We start from the raw sequence: 22654 nt of genomic DNA on the forward strand, positions 1-22654 counted from the left end.
CTTAATAGACATAATATCTAAGATTTGATACCACTTAGGAAGAGCTTCCTTCTAACTCTACCTTCAGAAGAGTTTCTTTAATCTTATCAATAATTACACTCAATCACTTCTTTTTTAATAAAGTTTGACATGACTAAGGCCATGAAGATATATAGAAAAATGCCATGGTTCATTGTTGAGCTGCATTTAATGTCCATTAAGAACTTAGTTTCTGCTTGATGAATTATAGTTCTTATTATAGGTGATATCCTTCTTTGATGTGACTCGAACGGGATAACTGTTAAGCAGGCTATCAGAAGACACTCAAATCATTAAAAATGCAGCAACAACCAACATATCATAAGCTCTAAGATTAAACCTAACAACTGCACTTATTGGGATTGAATTCGTGTTCTCATCATCCTGGAAGTTGACATGCGAGTATCTCGTAATCAAAAATCTCCGTGCACCCAATAACTGCCTACGCATGCCACTTCTCCTCATATGGTTACTAACACCTGTTGTCGCTATCATAGAGTTTAGAACTCATGAAGTTGGAATCCTGGCTCCGCCTCTAAGCGTTTAATCCAAGTATTTTGATTGTTTATTTTACTTTCCAATTTATTAGAAGCTATTTGTTAACATGATGTGTCAATGCTTATAGGATGCTATGGATTCTCTGATGAGAGGCAGGATAGTTGTTAGAAAAGTGCATAAGAACTGCAGCAGTCTAAGTTCTCTGTATCTATCAGAGGAATAGTTATTTACTGTTTAGTAGATAATTAGTTTCATTCTTATCCCTAATCCTTAGGAGTTAGATTCTTATTTTCAGTTAATTGGTAAACTCTATAAATTAGTCTGGATTTGTAATGAAGTTTGTACTTTTTCTGCTTTCATCAATAATTTTTTACTGGTTTATCAAACTTATCTTCCACTTGTTTAATAACAAGGAAAATCAGATTTTTATTTTCTTCATTCTCTGAAAACTTACAATTAGTATCAGATCACTTATTTCTTGAGGGATCTATGGGTGTTTCATCAAAGTCAGGATTTAAATCAACAAGGCAAGTTTATCAATCATGGAGGCAGAATCAAGTTTTTCAGTAATGACACCACTCGTTTTTATTGGTGATAACTATCAGATTTGGGCGGTAAGGATGGAAACTTATCTAGATGCCATGGATATGTGGGAGGCAGTCGAAGAGGATTATGAAGTTTCCCCGTTGCCTAACAATCCTACAATGGCCCAGATCAAGAACCATAAAGATAAGAAAACCAGAAAATCAAAGGCAGAGGCTTGTTTATTTTCAGCAGTAACTTCTTCCATTTTCACTCGAATTATGTCTCTAAAGTCAGCCAATGACATCTGGATTATCTCAAGGCAGAATATGCAGGGCATGAAAGAATCAGAGGTATGCAAGTGCTAAATCTTACAAGAGACTTCGAGATGCAGAAGATGAAAGAAACTGAAACCATCAAAGACTACTCTGAAAGGCTCTTGAACACAGCAAACAGGGTAAGATTGCTTGGTTCCTTGTTCAATAATTCATGTATTGTAGAAAAAATTCTGGTTACTGTGCCGGAAAGATTTGAAGCAACTATAACTACTTTGGAAAATACTAAGGATCTGTCCAAGATCACCTTCGCAGAGTTGTTGAATGCTTTGCAGGCTCAAGAACAACGAAGGGTTATGAGAGAAGAAGGAAATACTGAGGGAGCATTATTTGCCAAGACTCAAGATGGAGGCAAAAACAGAGAGAAGAAGAACAAAAAGAATGGTGAAGGCATTCCAACGAGTACTACCAAAGGAAAAGTTGGAAACTCAAAGAAAAGTTATCCTCCTTGTAAGCATTGTAACAAGGAATTCCATCCACCATACAAATGTTGGAGAAGGCCTGATGCTAAATGTAGTAAATGCCAGCAATTTGGGCATGAAGCTGTCATTTGTAAGAACAATGGTCGGCAACAGAAGCAGAGGCTCAGATTGTTAATGGAGAGAAAGAAGATCAACTCTTTGTTGCTACATGTTTTTCAAGAAGATCATAAAGCGAGTGTTGGTTGATTGACCGTGGATGCACTAATCACATGAAAAATGATATGTCTCTCTTCAAGGAATTGAAGCCCACGACCATTTCTGAAGTTAGAAAAGGTAATGGCGACCATCTTCCTGTAAAAGGAAAAGGAAACATAATTACTCCAAGTCATTTAGGTACTAAAACAATTGTTGATGTGCTTTATGTACCTGACATAGATCAAAACTTGCTTAGTGTTGGTCAATTGATGGAAAAAGGCTATAAATTAAATTTTGAAGATAAACATTGCTTGATTAAGGATGCTTCAGATCAAGAAATGTTTAAAGTAAGAATGAGAGGCAAAAGTTTCTCATTAGATCCATTTGAGGAGGAGCATGTGTTTTTTCAGCCAAAGAAAGTGTTGCAGAAGGATGGCACAAGAGACTCGGACATTATCACTATGAAGGGTTGCTTAAAAGGCAAAAAGCAAAAATAGTTAAGGACTTGCTTTTTTTTAGAAGTAAATTCTTCAAATTGTCTAGCATGTCAATATGAAAAATAACACAGACTTCCATTTCCAAAGACAACTTGGAGAGCCTCAAACAAATTGCAACTAATTCATACTGATATAGCAGGACCTCAAAGGACTCCATCACTAAAAGGTAGTCTTTACTATATCATTTTTGTTGATGATCTAACCCCCATTTGCTGGATTTACTTTCTCAAGCATAAGTCAGATGCTGCTAATGTCTTTCGAAAGTTCAAAGCAAAAGTAGAAAATGAAGTTGATTGTAAAATCCAGTCCATAAGAACAGATAATGAAAGGGAATACACTGTTGTGGGGAGGAAGCACCACAACTAAAGTTTGATATGATGAAAATAATGAAAATAAATTAGACACGAGAATTTTACGTGGAAAACCCCTCTAACTGATAGAAGGGAAAAACCACGGGGTAGAAGGATCTCACTATAAAAATATGGAGTATACAGCTCTCAAATACAAGGAGAAAACAACAATTAACACTTCTCTCTTGTAAAAGGAACAACTACTAAAGAGGACACTCAAGACTACAATATTTATCTTGGTGTATAACTCTCTTTTTATTCTTACTCTCTCTTTCTGGGATGGGATAAATGAGGGCAAGAAGTCTTCTACTTATAGGAAACTAGAAACGCGTAAAATCCGCGTATTGAACCTCCCTTTTTGACTACGCGTTCAAAACGCGTTTTGTTCCCTTTTTGACTACGCGTTCAAAATGCGTTTTGTTCCTTTTTTTTACTACGCGTTCAAAACGCGTTTTGTTGACTACGCGTTCAAAACGCGTTTTGACTATCTTGCATTCTCCCACTTGAAGATTTAATTGAGAATCAATTAAGTCTTCACACCATCCTTTCTACCCAATTACTGCAATGTTATGTTTCTACTAGGCCAATAGAAGATCGACACCATATGAACTTGTTACTGTTGATCGGCTTCGTAAACATATCTGCCAGGTTGTCATTAGTGTGAATTTTCTGAATATCCACACTGCCTTCTTCCACCTTCTCACGAACAAAGTGATACTGAACTCGTATGTGCTTTGTCCTTGAATGAAATGCCGGATTCTTTGCAAGATGCAAAGCGCTCTGACTGTCACAAAACAGAGCAATCTTCTCTTGTTTGTGCCCGAGCTCCTCCAGTAACATCTGCATCCATATTGTTTCTTTGCTAGCTTGTGTAGCTGCTACATATTCTGTTTCCGTCGTAGATATAGCCACGATAGATTGCAGTTTTGAAACCCAGCTTACAGCTCCTCCAGCAAGAGTAAACACATAACCTGTGGTGGACTTACTTTTATCAAGATCACCTGCATAATCTGAATCAACATAACCTTTAACAGTAAAATCTGATCCTCCATAACACATTGTAACATCTGAGGTACCCTTGATGTATCTCAGGATCCTCTTAACAGTATTCCAATGCTCTCTACCAGGATTAGACATGTATCGACTAACCACTCCCACTGCTTGTGCAATGTCAGGTCTTGTACATACCATAGCGAACATTAAACTTCCCACTGCTGATGCATACGGTACTCGAGACATCTCCATCCTCTCTGCTTCATTGCTAGGACACATACTTGAGGATAACTTGAAATTAATAGGAAGTGGGGTAGAAATTGACTTACAGTCTTGCATCTTGAAGCGTCTCAAGATTTTCTTCAAGTAGTTCTTTTGAGAAAGCCAAATCTTCCTATTATCTCTGTCTCGGTGAATTTGCATCCCTAGAATCTTGCTTGCTGGTCCCAAGTCCTTCATTTCAAACTCCCTAGCCAACTGTGCCTTTAAATTTGTGAGACGATCTTTGTTGGGGCCTGCTACCAACATGTCGTCAACATACAACAGCAAAATAACAAAATCTTCATCACCAAATCCCTTGTAATAAACACAAGGATCTGAACTATGTCTGTTGTATCCAAGGCTTATAATGAAGGAATCAAATCTCTTATACCAACATCTCGGCGCATGTTTGAGACCGTATAGAGATTTGTTCAACCTGCAAACCAAGTTCTCTTTTCCCTGTTCTTCAAAACCTTCTGGTTGGAGCATATAAATTTCTTCTTCAAGTTCTCCATGAAGAAATGCAGTTTTGACATCTAACTGCTCCAAGTACAAGTCAAATGTAGCACACATTGCCAGGACCACTCGAATTGTTGTGAGTCGAACCACCGGAGAAAATATCTCATTGAAGTCTATACCTTCTTTCTGAGCGAATCCTTTCACCACCAATCTTGCACGATACTTCTCCACTTGATCATTACCATTGCGTTTGATCTTGTAGACCCATTTATTTCCAATGGCCTTCCTTCCTTGTGGTAATTGAACAAGATCCCATGTTTTATTTTTATGGAGAGCTTCAATTTCTTCTTGCATTGCTGCCACCCACAGAGATGATTCTTGGCCTTTCATAGCTTCTTGAAAGGTTGAAGGCTCTCCATCTTCTGTTAATAGACAGTATACAATATTACTCTCCATAGAATAATCTGAGTGCCAAGCTGGTTCTCTTCTCTCCCTAGTTGACCGTCGAACTTCTGGAGTTTCGATCTCAGCTTGCTCTTGTTCTTCGTGCTCTGGTGCTGCTTCAGAAGAAACTGGAACTTCTTCTATTTCTTCAACTTCAACTGTAGTAGTCTCTGATTTTTCTTTTGAAGTGCTACCTTCTTTTGCTTGTATCTTGTTTTCAACAAATACAACATCCCTGCTGATTACCACCTTGCGGGCTGTGGGATCCCACAAGCGATACCCCTTGACTCCATCAGCATACCCTAAGAAAATGCATTCCCTGGATTTTGGATCCAATTTTGATTTTTCTTGGGTGTTGTACATAACATAAGCAGGACTTCCGAATATATGTAAGCGAGAATAATCAGCTAGTTTTCCTGTCCACATCTCCATTGGCGTTTTTAGATCAATTGCGGTTGATGGTGATCGATTGATCACATAACAGGCAGTTTTGACTGCTTCTGCCCAGAATAGTTTTTCCAACCCTGCAGTTGCCAACATAGCTCTTGTCCGTTCCAACAAGGTTCTGTTCATCTGCTCTGCTACTCCATTTTGTTGTGGAGTATATGCCACCGTGAACTGCCGTTTAATACCTTCTTGTTTACAGAAGTTATTAAATTCATCACCAGTGTATTCTCCTCCATTATCTGTCCTCAAATACTTGATCTTTTTCTCAAATTCAAGTTTCACCCACGCTTTGAATTCTTTGAAAACTGAAAAAACATCTGCCTTCCTCTTGATTGGATACACCCAATTTCTCCTGGAGTAATTGTCGATAAATGACACAAAATATTTTGCTCCTCCTAGAGACTCCAACGGTGCTTGCCAGACATCAGAGTGAACCAGATCTAGTATTTCCTTGCTTTTAGCAGAGGAACTGCTAAACTTCAGTCTATTTTGCTTACTGGTAATACAATGCTCACAAAAGGGTAGTGAAACCTTTTTGAGCCCTGGAAGAAGTTTTTGCTCAGCAAGAATCTTCAAACCTCGTTCCGACATATGGCCAAGTTTACGATGCCACATCATCGTTGATTCTTCAAATGAACTTGCTGATGCGGTTGATGCTTCTCCTTCTTGGTGTGTTTCACCTTTAAGCACATATAGATTTGCCGTAAGTTTTTCCGTTTTCATTACTACAAGCGCTCCTTTGGATATTCTCATGACTCCACCATGAGTCTTATATGAACATACATTATCATCTAGTTGTCCTAAAGACAATAAATTCTTCTTCAAGTCTTTTACATGTTGTACCTCCTGGATGGTGCGAACCGTGCCATCATACATCTTTATTTTGATGGACCCAATACCAATAACATCCAAAGCATGATCGTTTCCCATGAACACAGACCCTCTTGAGATAGGATTATATTGATGGAACCATTCTCTCCTGGAAGTCATGTGCCATGTTGCTCCTGTGTCCATGATCCAGACATCAGCGAAACGTTTTCTGCCTTCATTATTTGATATTGCCTCACTACATAAAATATCGCCATCATCCGAGGTACATGCAACATTCCCTTGAGCATTTGATGGCTCAGGGTGTTCACTCTTCTTCTTGAACCGATAATTTTTCTTGAAGTGCCCTTTCTTGCCACAGTTGTAGCACTTGATATTCTTCTTACTTCTTGATTGAGATCTTCCATGATTGTGACTCCCACTGGGGCCACGTTCCGTTGGTCTTCCTCTCACCATCATCAAAGCTTCAGCTTGTTGCGAACTTGCTTGTTTGTCTTCCTTATTTTTGCGCCGATTTTCTTCTTCCAAGACAGCAGCTGCAATTTCATCGAAAACTAGACTGTCTGTATTGTTCGTCAGGTTGATGATGAGTTGATCATACGAGTCAGGCAGACTTTGAAGTAGAAGCTCCGCACGTTCAGTCCCCTCTATTTTGCAACCCATTGTTGTAAGTTGCGAAAACAGAGTATTCAAAGTATTGATGTGTTCAGTAACTGACATGGACTCTGCCATTCGAAGAGTATACAATCTTCTTTTTAAGAAGATTTTATTATGTAAAGACTTGGCCTCATACAACCCCGTAAGAGTATCCCATATTTCCTTCGCCGTCCGCTTTTCCGCCACACTAGACAATACTTGATCAGCTAGTGCCAAGTGTAGATCAGCAACTGCGTTGCTGTCTATGTCGTTCCACTTGCTGTCATCAACAAAGTCTGTGGGCCTGCCTTCAATTGCAGCTAAGCAATTGTCTTTTCTCAGTATTGCTTTTATTTTCATTTTCCACAATGAGAAATTAGTTCCATTGAATTTCTCAACGTCAAACTTTGTTGTACTCGACATTGTTATTTGCTTCACACCCTTTTAGATCGTTTCTGAATATTTTTGCGAACAATCGTGACAAACTGTACCGTCACCGAAATTTACTATTCACGTGAATAGTACTGTTCACCAAATTTACTATTCACAAATAGTACCTTCGCATAAAACAGACAGAATAATCGAGGGCTCTGATACCACTGTTGGGGGGAGGAAGCACCACAACTAAAGTTTGATATGATGAAAATAATAAAAATAAATTAGACACGAGAATTTTACGTGGAAAACCCCTCTAACTGATAGAAGGGAAAAACCACGGGGTAGAAGGATCTCACTATAAAAATATGGAGTATACAGCTCTCAAATACAAGGAGAAAACAACAATTAACACTTCTCTCTTGTAAAAGGAACAACTACTAAAGAGGACACTCAAGACTACAATATTTATCTTGGTGTATAACTCTCTTTTTATTCTTACTCTCTCTTTCTGGGATGGGATAAATGAGGGCAAGAAGTCTTCTATTTATAGGAAACTAGAAACGCGTAAAATCCACGTATTGAACCTCCCTTTTTGACTACGCGTTCAAAACGCGTTTTGTTCCCTTTTTGACTACGCGTTCAAAACGCGTTTTGTTCTTTTTTTTTACTACGCGTTCAAAACGCGTTTTGACTATCTTGCATACACTTCTCAACAGTTTAACATGTTATGTGAGGAAGTAGAGATTCATCATCTACTTACTACTCCCTATACTCCACAACAAAATAGAGTAAGTGAGAAAAGGAACAGATACATTATGGAGATGACTAGATGCATGTTGCACGAGAAGAACTTGCCAAAGAAATTTTGGACAGAGGCAACAAATACATCAGTTTTTCTCCAAAATAGGCTTCCCACAAAGGCAGTGAAAGACCGAACTCCTTTTGAAGCTTGGCATGGATTCAAACCATCTTTAAATTTTCTTAAAGTGTTTGGTTGTCTCTGTTTTTCCTATGTTCCTCAGGTTAAACGAGATAAGCTGGATAAAAAAATCTGTCCCAGGCATTTTTATTGGATTCAATTCAGTTTCAAAGGCATATAAAGTCTTCTAACCACAAACTGAAAATATAATCTTCATTAGAGATGTGTATTTTATGGAGAATGAAGAGTGGTATTGGGAAGACTCAAAGAAATTTTCCCTTAACTCCTATGACAAAGCAGAAAAGTTTCCTGCCAAGGTCTTTGAAAAACAAATATCACCCTCATGGCAGGATGAAATGGTGGATCATTCACCAGTTAAAGGTACTCGAAAACTCTCTGATATATATCAGAGATGCAATGTAGCGGTATGTGAACCTGCTGGGTATAATGAAGCCAAAAATGATGAAAAATAGGTGGCTGCAATGAAAGAAGAGTTGTTTATGATTGAGAAGAACATGACTTGGGAGCTTGTTGATCAACCTGAAGACAAAAAGATTATTAGGTTGAAATGGGTCTTTAGAACCAAGCTAAATACTGATGGTTCAGTGAACAAACATAAAGCAAGACTTGTAGTTAAGGGATATGCTCAAATTTTTCGGTGTGGCTTATTTTGATACATTTTCACTAGTCGCTAGGCTTGACACGATCAGGTTACTTCTTGCTCTTGCTGCATAATTGGGCTAGAAAGTGTACCAGATGGATATCAAATCAGCATTTCTAAATGGTTTTCTTCAGGAAGAAATTTATGTTGAGAAACCCAAGGGCTTTATGGTGAAAGGAAAGGATGGAAAAGTTTATAGGCTAAGAAAGGCACTTTATGGACTTAAACAAGCACAAAAGGCCTGGTATGGTCGAATAGATGACCATTTGCTTGGCTTAGTCTTTGAGAAGAGTTTGTCAGAATCTACTCTTTATGTTAAATATAATGGCATTGATATCCTTGTTGTGTCTATATATGTGGATGATGTACGAGTTACAGGGAGCAACACAAGGCATATCGAAGATTTCAAGCAAGAAATGATGCAAGCCTTCGAGATGACTGATCTTGGTCTAATGTCCTATTTTCTTGGTATGGAAATCAAGCAGGGACAAGATGAGGTTTTCATTTCCTAGAATAAATATGCTAAGGAAATTCTCAAGAAGTTTAGCATGAAAGATTGCAAGGAGATGAGTACCCCTATGAACAAAAAAAGAGAAACTAAGCAAGAATGATGGAGCAGAGATAGTGGAGGAAACGTACTTCAGAGGCTTAGTCGGTTGTTTGATGTATCTCACAGCTACAAGATCCGATATTTTGTATGTTGTAAGCACTCTATCGAGGTTAGGCATTGTGCTAGTGAGGTGCATCTAAAAGCAGCAAAATGAATTATCAGATACATCAAAGGTACCATTAGTTATGGTGTCAAGTTCCAGAAAAAAACTACATCTGAAACTACTTGGGTATTCTGATAGTGATTGGGCTGGATCCGCGGATGACATGAAGAGCACATCTAGATGCTGCTTCAGTCTTGGCTCAGGATTTTTTCATGGTGTTCAAAGAAGCAGGACATTATGGCTCAATCCACCGCAGAGGCAGAATTTGTGGCTGCAACAGCAGCAGTGAATCAAGCGTTGTGGTTGAGGAAAATATTTGTTGATCTGCACATGAATCAAACAAAGGGTACTGAAGTGTTTGTGGACAACCAATCTGCAATAGCAATTTCTCATAATCCTGTATTTGATGGAAAGACAAAATACTTCAACATCAAAGACAAAATACTTCAACATCAAGCTTTTCTTCTCGAGGGAAGTGCAAAAAAATGGTGACGTTATTCTGCTCTATTCCAAAACTGAGGAACAGCTGGCTGATATCTTCACTAAATCTTTATCGGGCAACAAATTTCAACTTCTCAGGCAAAAACTTGGAGTTTGCAGCTCTTAAAGCAGGGATGAGTGTTAGAAAAGTGCATAAGAACTGCAGCAGTCCAAATTCTCTATATCTATTAGAAGAACAGTTATTTACTGTTTAGCAGTTAATTAGTTTCATTCTTATCCCTAATTTTTAGGAGATAGTTTCTTATTTTCAGTTAACTTGTAAACTCTATACGAAGTTTGTAGTTTTTCTGCTTTCATCAATATTCTTTTACTGGTTTATCAAACTTATCTTCCACTTGTTTAATAACAAGGAAAATTAGATTTTTATGTTCTTCATTCTCTGAAAACTTACAACAGTACTAGTAAATTAGTAATAGCACATAGGCTTTCTACTGTGAAAAGTGCAGAGATAGTAGCAGTTGTTTCTGATGACTTTAAGCCACCAATTCTATTAAGCTGTCTCTATGTCAGTGTACCCAATATTTACACAATGTGTCTACTTAAAATGTAATAACATGTTACTCTATTGTGACTTCATTTTCCCTTAACTTGCAGCTCGAACTCGAAAGAGAACAACAAATTGATTGGATAGTAGAGTCGTGGAAGCGCTTGTTTCTTCCATATAAATAGTTGGACCTTAGTTCCATGGAAAAATATGTTACATGTGAAACATGGAAGAATTTAATTTTTTGATGATATGAACTGTTTAAACAAGAATTCTTGAGCAACAAACAATTAGTTCAATTATTCACGACCAAGAAATACTAAATTTTCTTTCGGATAGGCCTGCAAGGTATAGCTATCCCGTCTACTTTTAGTCTCAAATCGGACACAAACTGAGGTGAACAGAGCGAACCTGTCTACGTCAAAAGCTTTTGGCTTTTCCAAAAAAAAGGTACTATGTGAAAGTGAGAACACAAGAGTTTTTTTTTTTTTTTTGGGGGGGGGGGGGGGGGGAGGGGCGGGGGAATGTATAAATAATTGGCATGCATGATCTCTTGTGATGGTTTGATTGCTCAACATGTCAATAATGATGCAATCCCCAGCTGACAATTGAAGACATGAAAATCATGTGGAAAAGGAAGATAGACAATAGGACCACTTATGACTTTTGATAGCAAATCGCTTCAATAAACAATACCTTTCGTTCTAATTTATATGAAACTTATTACACTATCTTTCGTCAAAAAGATAACTACATGTTATTCATATTAACAGACAGCCTGCTTTTAGTTACACTCCTATTAAGTTTGTGTATGTAAGTCACTTGAAATATATTGCAACACGTAAAGGTGACCTAATAGTGTAAAACATTACGATGAGAATATATATTAATTTGAACTCAATAATAAATAAATTAAAAAGGAGACTAAAGTTAGTTTGTGGGGAAGATAAGATAAGGTGGTGCAACTGTGATAATACAAAGTAAATAATTATAAAAAAAATAAATCAAAATCCCAACAACAAAATCTCTGTATTCAGACTTCTTTTTATCCAAATCGAACCCGTTTCTTGCAGAGAAGAACATAACGTCTCTTTAGTCATGTCGTTGTTGATAAATTATAGTAGCAATATTTTACTCATTTTTATTGCTCGGAGAAAGAAAAGTGATACTCTGATTCGTATGTTTCAATTTATTTGTCTGATTTTATTTTGAAACAGAAATTAAGAAAGTAAAAAAAAAAACTTTTGAATCTTGTGGGGTTAAATTAAAGATATGTAGAACGTACCAAAATGTCTTTTAATCTTGTGTCTAAAACTTGTCACATATTTAAAGTTAGAATTAAAAAGTTATCAAAAAAGAAAAGAAACTTGTTTAACCAAAATGCCTCCAATCGCATTAAATATAACTCTCTCCGCCTTATTAAGACAGAAGAAATGATAATCGTGAAAGCGAACCAAAATTATAAAGTGAAAGAATAAAATTAGCCTGAGGTCAAATATCGACAGCTAACCAAAATCAACGAATAAGCTTAATCTTTATTGATATGAATTAGAATAATGAACAACAGAGCTTACGAGTTTAAGCATAAGAAATAATGATGTATTATCATTGAATGGATCAGAATTCAATGACATACAATGAGTAGATATACATAGAAGACTTAAAATTATTTATCAGTAAACTCTAGAATAGCAAAATCTATGAATCTCGTCCTCATAAAATTTATGACTATTTGCATCTTATAACGGAGATCTTGAACTCTTCCACAACAATTGTAACCTAGTCTGAACTTATTTCAATTTTATTTTGTCTGGTCATAACCTGATGTCTGATTCATGCTTTCGATCACAACATTGATGGTTCTGATTAGGGCTGTACAGGACAAACCGATAAACCGCACCAAACCGACAAATCGAACCAAATCGGAAAAAAAACCCGACTAGTGGTTTGGTTTGACTTGGTTTGGTGTTTGGAAAAAAACCCGATCATTATAGGGTTGGTTTGGTTTTAACTAAAAAAAGTCAAACCGAACCCAAACCGACCCGATTATAGATATACTACTTTTAAATTATCTTATACATAAAAATATTTATTAAAAATGTAATATATAAATATTTTTTTAAAATTTTTCATAATTTTTGTTTTCTTTCTTACATTTAGATTTGGACTTGAGAAGCTCATCTAAATAATATACAAAAAAAGCATCTTATAAAGTTATATTATAAAGTTAAAATTTCAAACAGTGTTCTGTCTCCATCTTATATGTTGATATATTGTATTAGAACTCTTTTTAAGAATCACTGTTTTGTGCTTTTTATTAGATACTATGAAAAACCCGAGAAATCCGAAAAAATCTGAAAAATCGAGAAACCCAAAAAACCCGAAAAAATCCGAGAAAAATTGATATCGAAAAATCCGACTTTTATTGGTTTGGTTTGGTTTATAGATTTAATAACCCGACATAAATGGTTTGGTTTGGTTTGTAAAAAATCTGAACCAACCCGGTCCATGTACACGCGTAGTTCTGATGATCTTGATTCCAACTCTTTCATGAATAAAATTAGCCTTATCAATTATGTCGTTTTGAATCACTTTTAACCTATATTCTTTTAATCACATATCCTTTTTTAAAATGGTCCACATTCTGTTATTCGAGATTAGAAAATCACCATCCAATTTTTACCCATAAGTTAATACGAGTACGTAGTAAAACAAACATACGAAGCAGTAGTAGTCATGGCAAAACCTGATCCTCCTCGAAATGCGTTCCCAAAATTACAAACTAATATACAGCTAGAGTCTATCATTACAAAAAGTCATACACATTAATTATTGATATAAACAACTAACACTCTTATTCCGCTTGATCAATTTCATTAAAAGTATTGAAAATTTAATATATATTTATAAAAAAATAACTTTTAATTTATATATTTTGTATAGTTGTAATGACTCATTAGGTCATTTTGAAAACTAAAGTTTTTTATTTCATAAAAGACTCATTCCGTAAATTTTAATGGATATTTTGGACTATTCAATAACTATGATTATTTAATTGAAAGGTGAATTTAGATAACTTATTTAATTAATGGACTAAATTGGTAATATATTTAATACCCTATACCACTTATTCTATATTTATTAAAATAAGTTAATAGACTTTGTCACTTTTAATACATAAGAGATTTAGAAAAGAAAAGATAAATACAACTGTGAGTTATTAAACTCACCTGTGCAACGACAATAACCGAATAAGGAAAAACCAATTGCTTCAGGTAAGATGTGTACCTCTATTTCCACCATTAATTGTTAGCACTAAATTATGGTGTATATATATATGATATAGAGTGCTAGTATATTGATAGGCAATGATTTGAAATTGAAGGTTAGTGGCGGCATGTGCCTTTAGGGTTGGGAATTTGTTTCTGCAAATTGTCCGTCGCATGGAATTTTGGCCACTGTCCAAATTGTTCTTCATGATTTTTCAGATTTTTCTTATAATTATCACATTATAATTTAAGTTTTGATATATTAAGATAGATAATTAAATATTAGGTGTAATATATTATACGAATATCATTAGATTATGTTATTGGGGGAATTGAGGCTTAATCCTAAACTTGAGTTTTAGGGAATTGATTATAGCATTGGGTGAGTTGTTGGGTCTAGGTTAAACATATATCTATAGTTTGGGTGTCTATGAAGTCGTTTACTTATGAATATTGTACAGATTGGGAACGTCCTGAGGCATCGAAGAAAGGAAAATCACCGGTGAATTAGCTTGTTGACTTTCGATTTTTTGGTTGAGGTAGGTTATGGTTTATTCTATATTATAGATAGACTCTTAATAGCGATTGATAGTCATTGAGTAATGTGTGAAGTTTACTATGCATTTAATTGTTGTAGTTCGAATGGTTGATATGTTGTTGTGATTGATCTGCAATACCAAGACCGTGAAATCCATAATCTTGAACTTGTCTTATAAAAAGTGATGCCTTGAATAAAAAAGTTTTGATAAAATATTGTTAATGAAGTGGAATGTGATAATAAAGAATGATAAATTAATTATATTTGAATCGGGTGTCACGTTCCGACACGGTACATTTGGATTTGGTGTCACATTCCGACACGGTATATTTGGATCGGACGTCACATTCCGACACAGTATATTTGGATCGGGTGTCACTTTCCGACACGATAATATTAAAGGAAAACATATTAAAATGAATTAATACTACCCAATCTCAAATAACTCATTTCTCAAAAGACCGTGGTGTGGAGGCCTGGGTCCTCATGTATACTTTTGATATTGTTGACTGATTATATAATGGTTCATTGTGTTGTCACTTGATCTTGATCTTGTTGGTTGCCACCTATTAAGTGTTATGGTTGATTTTCCTCTATTACTTTATGCATATTGATTTCTATTTTGAATCGGCCGATGATACCTACTCAGTACATGTTGTCTTGTACTGACCCCTACTTGCATTTTTCTTTGTTTTATTTGTGGAGTGCAGCGAGTGTTACATCGTCTTCGACCTCAGCTCTAGCCGGTGTCCAGCACATCGGGTTCCAGGATGAGCTATTCCTTCTAGCTCGTGTTGGATTCTCTCGGACATGGCATGATGTCCTTAGTTTTTGGACACATTATGTTATTTATTTATTTTGGTGTTTGATATTTCCAAACTTAGTATTTTAGAATTAGATGTCCTTGATGTGATGACTTTTAGATTTTGGGGAATGTTATGTAGTAGACTCTTGTAGATTGTTATTTCTTACTTTCATAAGTTTGAACTTCCGCAATATTGTCTTGTTTTATGAGTTGAATCGCTAATATAAGTTGAGGCTTGTATCGTTGGTTCTCCCACCTAGGAGGTTAAGTGTGCGTGCCACTCATGACCCATTTTGGATCGTGACAATAATATTTTTTATACATAATATATTTTTAAGTTAAGTGCTAAAAATACATATAAACTATTATCTTTTTTTGAGTTTCATATTTAACCTATTGGGTGTGTGAGTTTCATACTTCAATGGTATGTGTAATACACTCTCTTTTTATTTGAAAAAACCTTTCTACACAATATTCCATATGGATAAAATATTTTACCTTGATAAATATTAAATAAACTATTAGTATTAGTTAAAATTAAAGATTAAATTATTACTATCCCCAAAAAAAGAAATTAATTTTTAAAAAATAAAATTTAAAATACATTTCTTACTCTACTCCACCACCTACCCCCCCCCCCCCTACCCCCACACACCTTTTCTAAAAAATTTCTTTTATAAATTCAAAAAAAAAAATCATACTTCACCTCTGCCCCTCCCCCCCTCCAAACCACCCACTCTTTCCCAAAAAAAATTCAACTTATTTTTGTTGTTTAAAAAAATAAAATTCTAACCCATCTCATCTAACTCTCTGCTTTCTTTTTCTTTTTTTACATTTTTCTCATTTTGTGTTAGATATGTACATATGTTTTTAGGAAAGTATTTCTTTCTACTTGCATACTGAATATAACAGAAATAAAAAAAAATATTTAAAAAAAGTCTTGCTGCAAGTAAAAAATACTGTTCTAAAAATATATGTATATATCTAACACAAAATGAGAGAAAAAAATTGGGAGCTGAGGTTAGGTGGGGTGGGATAAGAATATATTATTTTTTTTAGAAAATAGTATCTAAATTATTGTTGAAAAGGTGGGGGGAGGGGATAGATGAAGTAAGATTTTTTTAAAAAAAAAAACTTTTGTAAAAGACTTTTTTTTAAAAAAAAAAACTAAAAAGTTTGGTGATGGGGTGGTAAGGGGAGAGGAGGTGGTGAGGGGGATAAGAAAATTATTTTATATTTTATTTTTAAAAAAATATAATTTTTTTCGATAGTAATACTTTAATATTTAGCCCTTTTAACTAATACTAATAACTCATTTAATTTTTGTCAAGGTGAAATATTTTGTCCATGTAGAGTATGATGTATCAAAAAAAAAATTAAAATAAATTAATTGAAAGAGTGTAGTACACATACCATGAAGAGAGTGTAATAAAAGAGATGAGTGTGTTTCTCAAACTACTGAATGATAGTTTACGTATGAAACTTAATATTTTGTCCATGTAGAGTATGATGTATCAAAAAAAAATTTAAAATAAATTAATTGAAAGAGTGTAGTACACATACCATGAAGAGAGTGTAATAAAAGAGATGAGTGTGTTTCTCAAACTACTGAATGATAGTTTACGTATGAAACTTACACTCTTAATAATTTAGGTATGAAATTCAAAAAAAAGTTGATAGTTTAAGTATGTTTTGACACTTATAACTCTATCATTTTTTTGACGAAAAATGCACTTGATGATCGCCACGTGTACGGAAGAAGCTCCGGCAACTAATTTATCATCGCCGACGAGTTGACTCATTTAAATATATTGGGGTATTTATTTTCATGGGCATGACTACATGAGATCTCTCTGACTACTTCTGTCGTGATGTGATTTATAGGTTATGAGTTTGAATTACAAAAGCAATTAATAATTTTTGTATTATGATAGATGATCTATATTGTATTTTTTAGGGTATGACCCTTCCTCAATCTTGCCCAACTACATGAAATGTTTTGTACGTTAAACTATTTTTTATATATATATGAAAAGAATTTACAATAAAAAAAATTATTCGATTTTTTTTCGAACAAGATCATTTAAATTGAGACACAAAAAGCCGTAAAACTTAAATACAAAAACTTAGACTGGTACATTGTTCCATGAATGTAGATTAATTTTGGTAGTACTATATATTATACCGTTCATGCATCAAAACTCAAAAGCAATTATGTAGATCTGACGCATTCCAAATGGTGGGCTCCTATATATACTTCATTCTTATTATAAAAAATAAAATAAAATAAAAACACTTAAAGAGTAGAGTATTTCTCCAATTATTTTTAGTTAGTCAAAGATGCTTCGAATATTATAAAAGTCATGTTGTGACTTACATAGCCGAAAATGTTTTAAGTTATATATAATTATAACCTAAATAGTATGTATGTTTGTTTACGTTTGATTTGGCATACCTCTTAAAAAGTAATAAATAAAATAATAATATTATTATAATATTTTTAGTTATTATAAATTATTTCAATATTAATAAATAAATATTATTTATTAATAAAAGAGGAAATAAATATTAAATAGTAATAAATTATCTCTTAATATTTTTAAACTCAACAAGTAAAATGGACAATTTTTTAAAAGTATAATTGAGATGTAACAGTGGACAGAGGGAGTATCTAATATGAAAAAGAAAACTAAAGAAGGAAACAGAAGGTTTACCAACTTTCGTAGTGCTACAGTACTACTATATAATAAAATATTAAAACAGCATACTATATAATTAATAATAATAATAATAGTAATAATGTACTTACAAGTTGTTATATATAGCTTTCCCAATGAGCTTTATAGTAGTCTGTTCCCAATATATATATCACTATTTTAATTCCCTCTCAATATTTCTTCTCCAAAAATCAAATAGACTATAGTAGCTAGAGCCTTGCTTTAATATATTTCTGAACAAACTTTCAGTCTAATCTACGTACACTCTGCTCTTTTCAATAACAATATCAATTTTATTTTATTTTATAAAAGAGAAAAGTCATATATATATGGATAATATTGACTTGCTCAAATCCTCACCATGTGAAGATCAAATGGAAATGATGTTGATGATGCAAATGGAGAATGAAATGCCAATGTTGGACTATAGTCCACGAAGAAGCAACAACGACGACAACAATAATAATACTGATCGTAATAATTTTTCTGAAACTATCGATCATCATAATTCACCATCCATATTCTTGAACAATATGCCATCTACCATTTCATTCAATGGATCTCCTCAAATAGTTCATCATCAAGAATCTTCAATAACCCACCCTTTCTTGGACAATTCGAGTCGTAGTAATGGGAAGTGGAGGACTACTTCTGTTGAAGGTGACCGTAAAGAACAAGTATCTACTACCTCGCCTTTGAGTACATTTCCTTCACATACATTGAAGCAAAATTCTATGGCAGCCATGAGGGAGATGATTTTTAGAATAGCAGCAATGCAACCAATTCAAATCGATCCATCATCCGGTAAGAATTTTGGTGTCCTTGTTTCTCTCTATATATTTTTCAATGACGCCTAGATAAACGTGCCCTCAGGCTAATGACTTTGTGTGCAACTTGTATTTAAAGGCTCGATAGTTCATGGTATATTTCCATTCATACCACTATCAAAAAATGGAAATAGCCACGAATTTCGTATTTTAATCTATTGCTAAATAATTTCTTATTCCATCCTTAAAAGGGGATTATCAACGGATTTTATTGTTTAACTATTGAATTTGACCGTCATCAATTTTACTATTGAATTCTCATTGTTTACTATATCTTGATAGATATTGTTTGTTTTTTCTTGTTATTTACCGTGAATATTATTTCTGGATGATCAGTAAAAGCGCCCAAGAGAAGGAACGTGAAGATATCGAGTGATCCTCAGAGCGTGGCGGCACGCCATAGGAGAGAAAGAATAAGTGAAAAGATAAGGATACTACAAAGATTAGTACCAGGTGGAACAAAAATGGACACAGCATCAATGCTAGATGAAGCAATTCATTACATGAAATTCTTGAAGAAGCAAGTTCAATCCCTTGAAAAAGTAGAAATCAATAGGCCTGTGTCAATGTCATTAAGTGGGAATTATTTACCTAATTATTACCCTTATCATCAAAGTCTTCACCCCTAGAAAGATAGTTATGTTTGATTGATATTATTAGAGTAAAAAAAAATGAATAAGGAGTTCTTATTTTTTTAGTATAAATAAATTCATGTGGGGTTGTAGATGTAGAAAGAAAAATATCAAATACATATATAGAGTTGTACTACAAGAGGAATAATATTCGTATGATATAATTATTAGGTTTTATATATACCATGCGTGTTGTACTACAAGAGGAATAATAAAAGTTCATCACCATGATACTCCTTCCGTCTTATTTTATGTGACATTATTTGGCTTGGCACGGTATTTAAAAAAGAAGAAGTTTTTCTAAAACTTGTAATTTAAAACAATCTTTAGATATTTCCATTATTTTATTAAGGGTAAAAAAGAGATTTTAAAATTATATTATTTCTAATTATAATAAGATGACATTCTTTTTTAGACGAGCTGAAAAGGAAAGAAAGTCACATAAAATGAAGTGAAGGGAGAACATATATATAGGGAGTCGGAGGTGTTAAGAAAATGTTTGTTCTCTCTATCTCATTCTGACAAGTGAGGATTTACTTCCCAAAGTATGGTGCACGTGAACTCATGATTTCTCTAGACAACTACTCCTTCGTTCTTAAATATTTGTCATTTTCAATATTTTTTTTACTCCTTAAAAAAAATATTAAGTAGATTAAATTATCCTTATTTATTACTCTTATCGATTTAATACTTCTTTCTTTTGAGCCAAATTAATGTATTTCTATATTTATAACTAAGGGTAAAAGTAAAAATAAATAACTAATTATGTCTTGATTTTTAAAATGACAAATATTATGAATTGTCTATTTTTAGTAAGGATGAAAAATATATATTTAAAAACAAAGGAAGTAGTAGGTATTTTATGTGTATTTTTATAGAATCCTTTTAATATTATCTACTAGATCTTATGCTCTAAAAATGATACACTTAATTAATTAAATGTTGGGTTATTTTTCTAGAGTAAACTAGGGATGATACCTAACAAGGGGATTATAAGCTAAGATATTGACTTCAAGGAATTATTTTTTATTATAATTATAAGTACATAGAAGTCACGACTAGATATTTTCTCCTTTGAAAAACCAAATTGTAATGATAGTTGAAAATTCTTTATTTTTAATTACGTCTTGAATTAAAATTTTGAAAAAGAATGAAATTATGTCGAAAGCATCACTCCAAAAATGAGTCATGCAATATATAAATTCATAAATAATTACGTCTCAATATAAATATCAGAGTAATAAAATCAAAAAAGAAAAAGAAAAAAATTGTTAATGCAGAAGAAGTCCACGTGAATGACTGACATTTTTGGCGGTGGTCTTTTATGATATTGTATTTAAACAATTATGAACCTCGAAACATTGTCGTTTTATCGTTTGGTTTGCTAAATGAACAGAATCTACGTGGCCAATGATTGATCCTACGTGGATATCATTTTATTTTTTGTGAAACCCCAACGTGGATATCTCTATTATACCATAATTGGAAATGTTCTTGTTCATATGTTAAACCAAGCGGGAAAAACAAGTTTAAAGGAACTTAATTATTAACTCAGCTTCAAAAATCGGTGAATATTTCTTAATATAATTTTCCAAATCAATGAAGAACATTTTAACATCCTGCCTCCTATCATCCATCCAAGGCAGGATAATTGGAGCGCGAATAACATATATAATATAAGGATTTAGCATTTAAAAAATTAAAGTAGTTTTAAGGCTAAATACAACTGCACAAGCTAAATCCTATGTAGTGAACACTGTCCAAATCATGAAAAGAGGTTATAATTATATGATATTAAGCGAAAATAAATATTTATCGCCAAGATATATATTACAATTCAACATCAACAACTTTGATCTTAACAAATAAATATAAAATTTGAGTTAAAATTACTAAATTTTCATGAATCTATAAATTCAAACGTCCAAAGTCTGATCATGGTGATTATTTGATCAGAATATATCTATCTTGGTTTGGGCTGCATTGCATCTCATCAACCAATGTAAAACACTCTACTATCATAAGAATTAAAATTGAACTTTATTAGTAATTGCCATTAAATTTATCACATGTTAATTGCACTAATAAATCAAAACAGAAACAACATCAAAATGGCTATCAGTAGGACCCACAAGGTAACAAATAAATTACTCCTATTTTATTGGAAAGTTGAAGAAAAAAATCAGCTCAATTTAATTATGAAAAAATTACCCTTTTACACATATTCTAATACCATATTTACTTGTATTCTCTATTATACCAAAAAATTTCCAAAATCCCTCTTTTTCCTTTAACTCTCTCTCCCTCACTGATACATCACTCTTCCTCCCTAAATCCTCGCCCTAATTCGCTCCTCTTCATCAGTTTTTGAGATTTTGAATTTATGAGTACATCTGTTACTCAATTTCAAGGTTCTAACTAAGGTATATTTTATTTTTTCCTTATATGGAATCTCACTTCATCCTCATTCAATTTGATTTCTCCTAAAATTTGTATCGTTTGATTTCTTCTGTAAATCTTTGAAAAATCTTCTAAAATTGATATCATTTGCTTTCTTCTGTAAATCTTTCTGTTTTTGTAACTCATATCTTCAATGATACATATGGAATCCGTTCATGGTCTCAAACAGTCGAATAAAAATCAAGGAATTCTTGTTTCACCTGGTTTTGATTCATCTTGGGAAGGTTACGACGATGTTAGATCCAAACATCGTAACGATCCAGCAGTGATGGATAAGCTACGTGAGAAATTGAAGTCGAAAGCTCCAGTTAAACATGCACCCAAAGAACTAGACAACAAGATTGAAGGGGTTACAACACGCCCTAATCTCCCAAAGGTATGGGTTCAATTAAGGTTTTTTTTAATGAAGTTTTTATGAAGGTTTTTTGATTCTGATACATATCGTTTATGTATCAGCTTATCATGTATCAAGCGCTAACTCTTCTGATACATACTGTTTTTTTAAATGCCATTTTTTGGAGATTTACTACTTCTGATATATCGTGTTTAAGTGTCAGTTTCTATTGTATCAAGTTTTAATGATTCTGATACATCTACATTTATGTATCAGATTATAATTTATAAAGCCTTACTATTTCTGATACATCTTCTGTATGTATCAGAATCTCATGTATCAAATATTTTAATGCATATGATACATCATATTTATGTATAAAGTTCAAGTTGTATTTAACCATTTTTCATGTCAATGAAGGGAATGAAATATGTCATCAAGAAGATCTTGTCCCACCCTTTGAGATTCGGCACGGCATATAGGGCTAATTTTCTTGATGATTTTGAATCAT

General features: G+C 33.6%; 2 protein-coding genes across 2 annotated transcripts; both read left to right on the forward strand.

The window, feature by feature from the left end:
• Positions 1–1058: 1058 nt before the first annotated feature.
• On the forward strand, positions 1059–2041 carry LOC129895049 (uncharacterized). Its single transcript, XM_055970683.1, has 2 exons — positions 1059–1391; positions 1433–2041. Exons 1-2 carry the CDS (start codon positions 1059–1061, stop codon positions 2039–2041), a joined length of 942 nt encoding a protein of 313 aa, XP_055826658.1.
• A 16081-nt stretch (positions 2042–18122) lies between these two features.
• LOC129890004 (transcription factor HEC2-like) lies at positions 18123–19347 on the forward strand. Its single transcript, XM_055965496.1, has 2 exons — positions 18123–18694; positions 19054–19347. Exons 1-2 carry the CDS (start codon positions 18220–18222, stop codon positions 19344–19346), a joined length of 768 nt encoding a protein of 255 aa, XP_055821471.1. The 5' UTR covers positions 18123–18219; the 3' UTR covers position 19347.
• Positions 19348–22654: the final 3307 nt, after the last annotated feature.

This window comes from Solanum dulcamara, chromosome 1 (genome assembly GCF_947179165.1).
Source record: "Solanum dulcamara chromosome 1, daSolDulc1.2, whole genome shotgun sequence".
Lineage (NCBI taxonomy): Eukaryota > Viridiplantae > Streptophyta > Magnoliopsida > Solanales > Solanaceae > Solanum > Solanum dulcamara.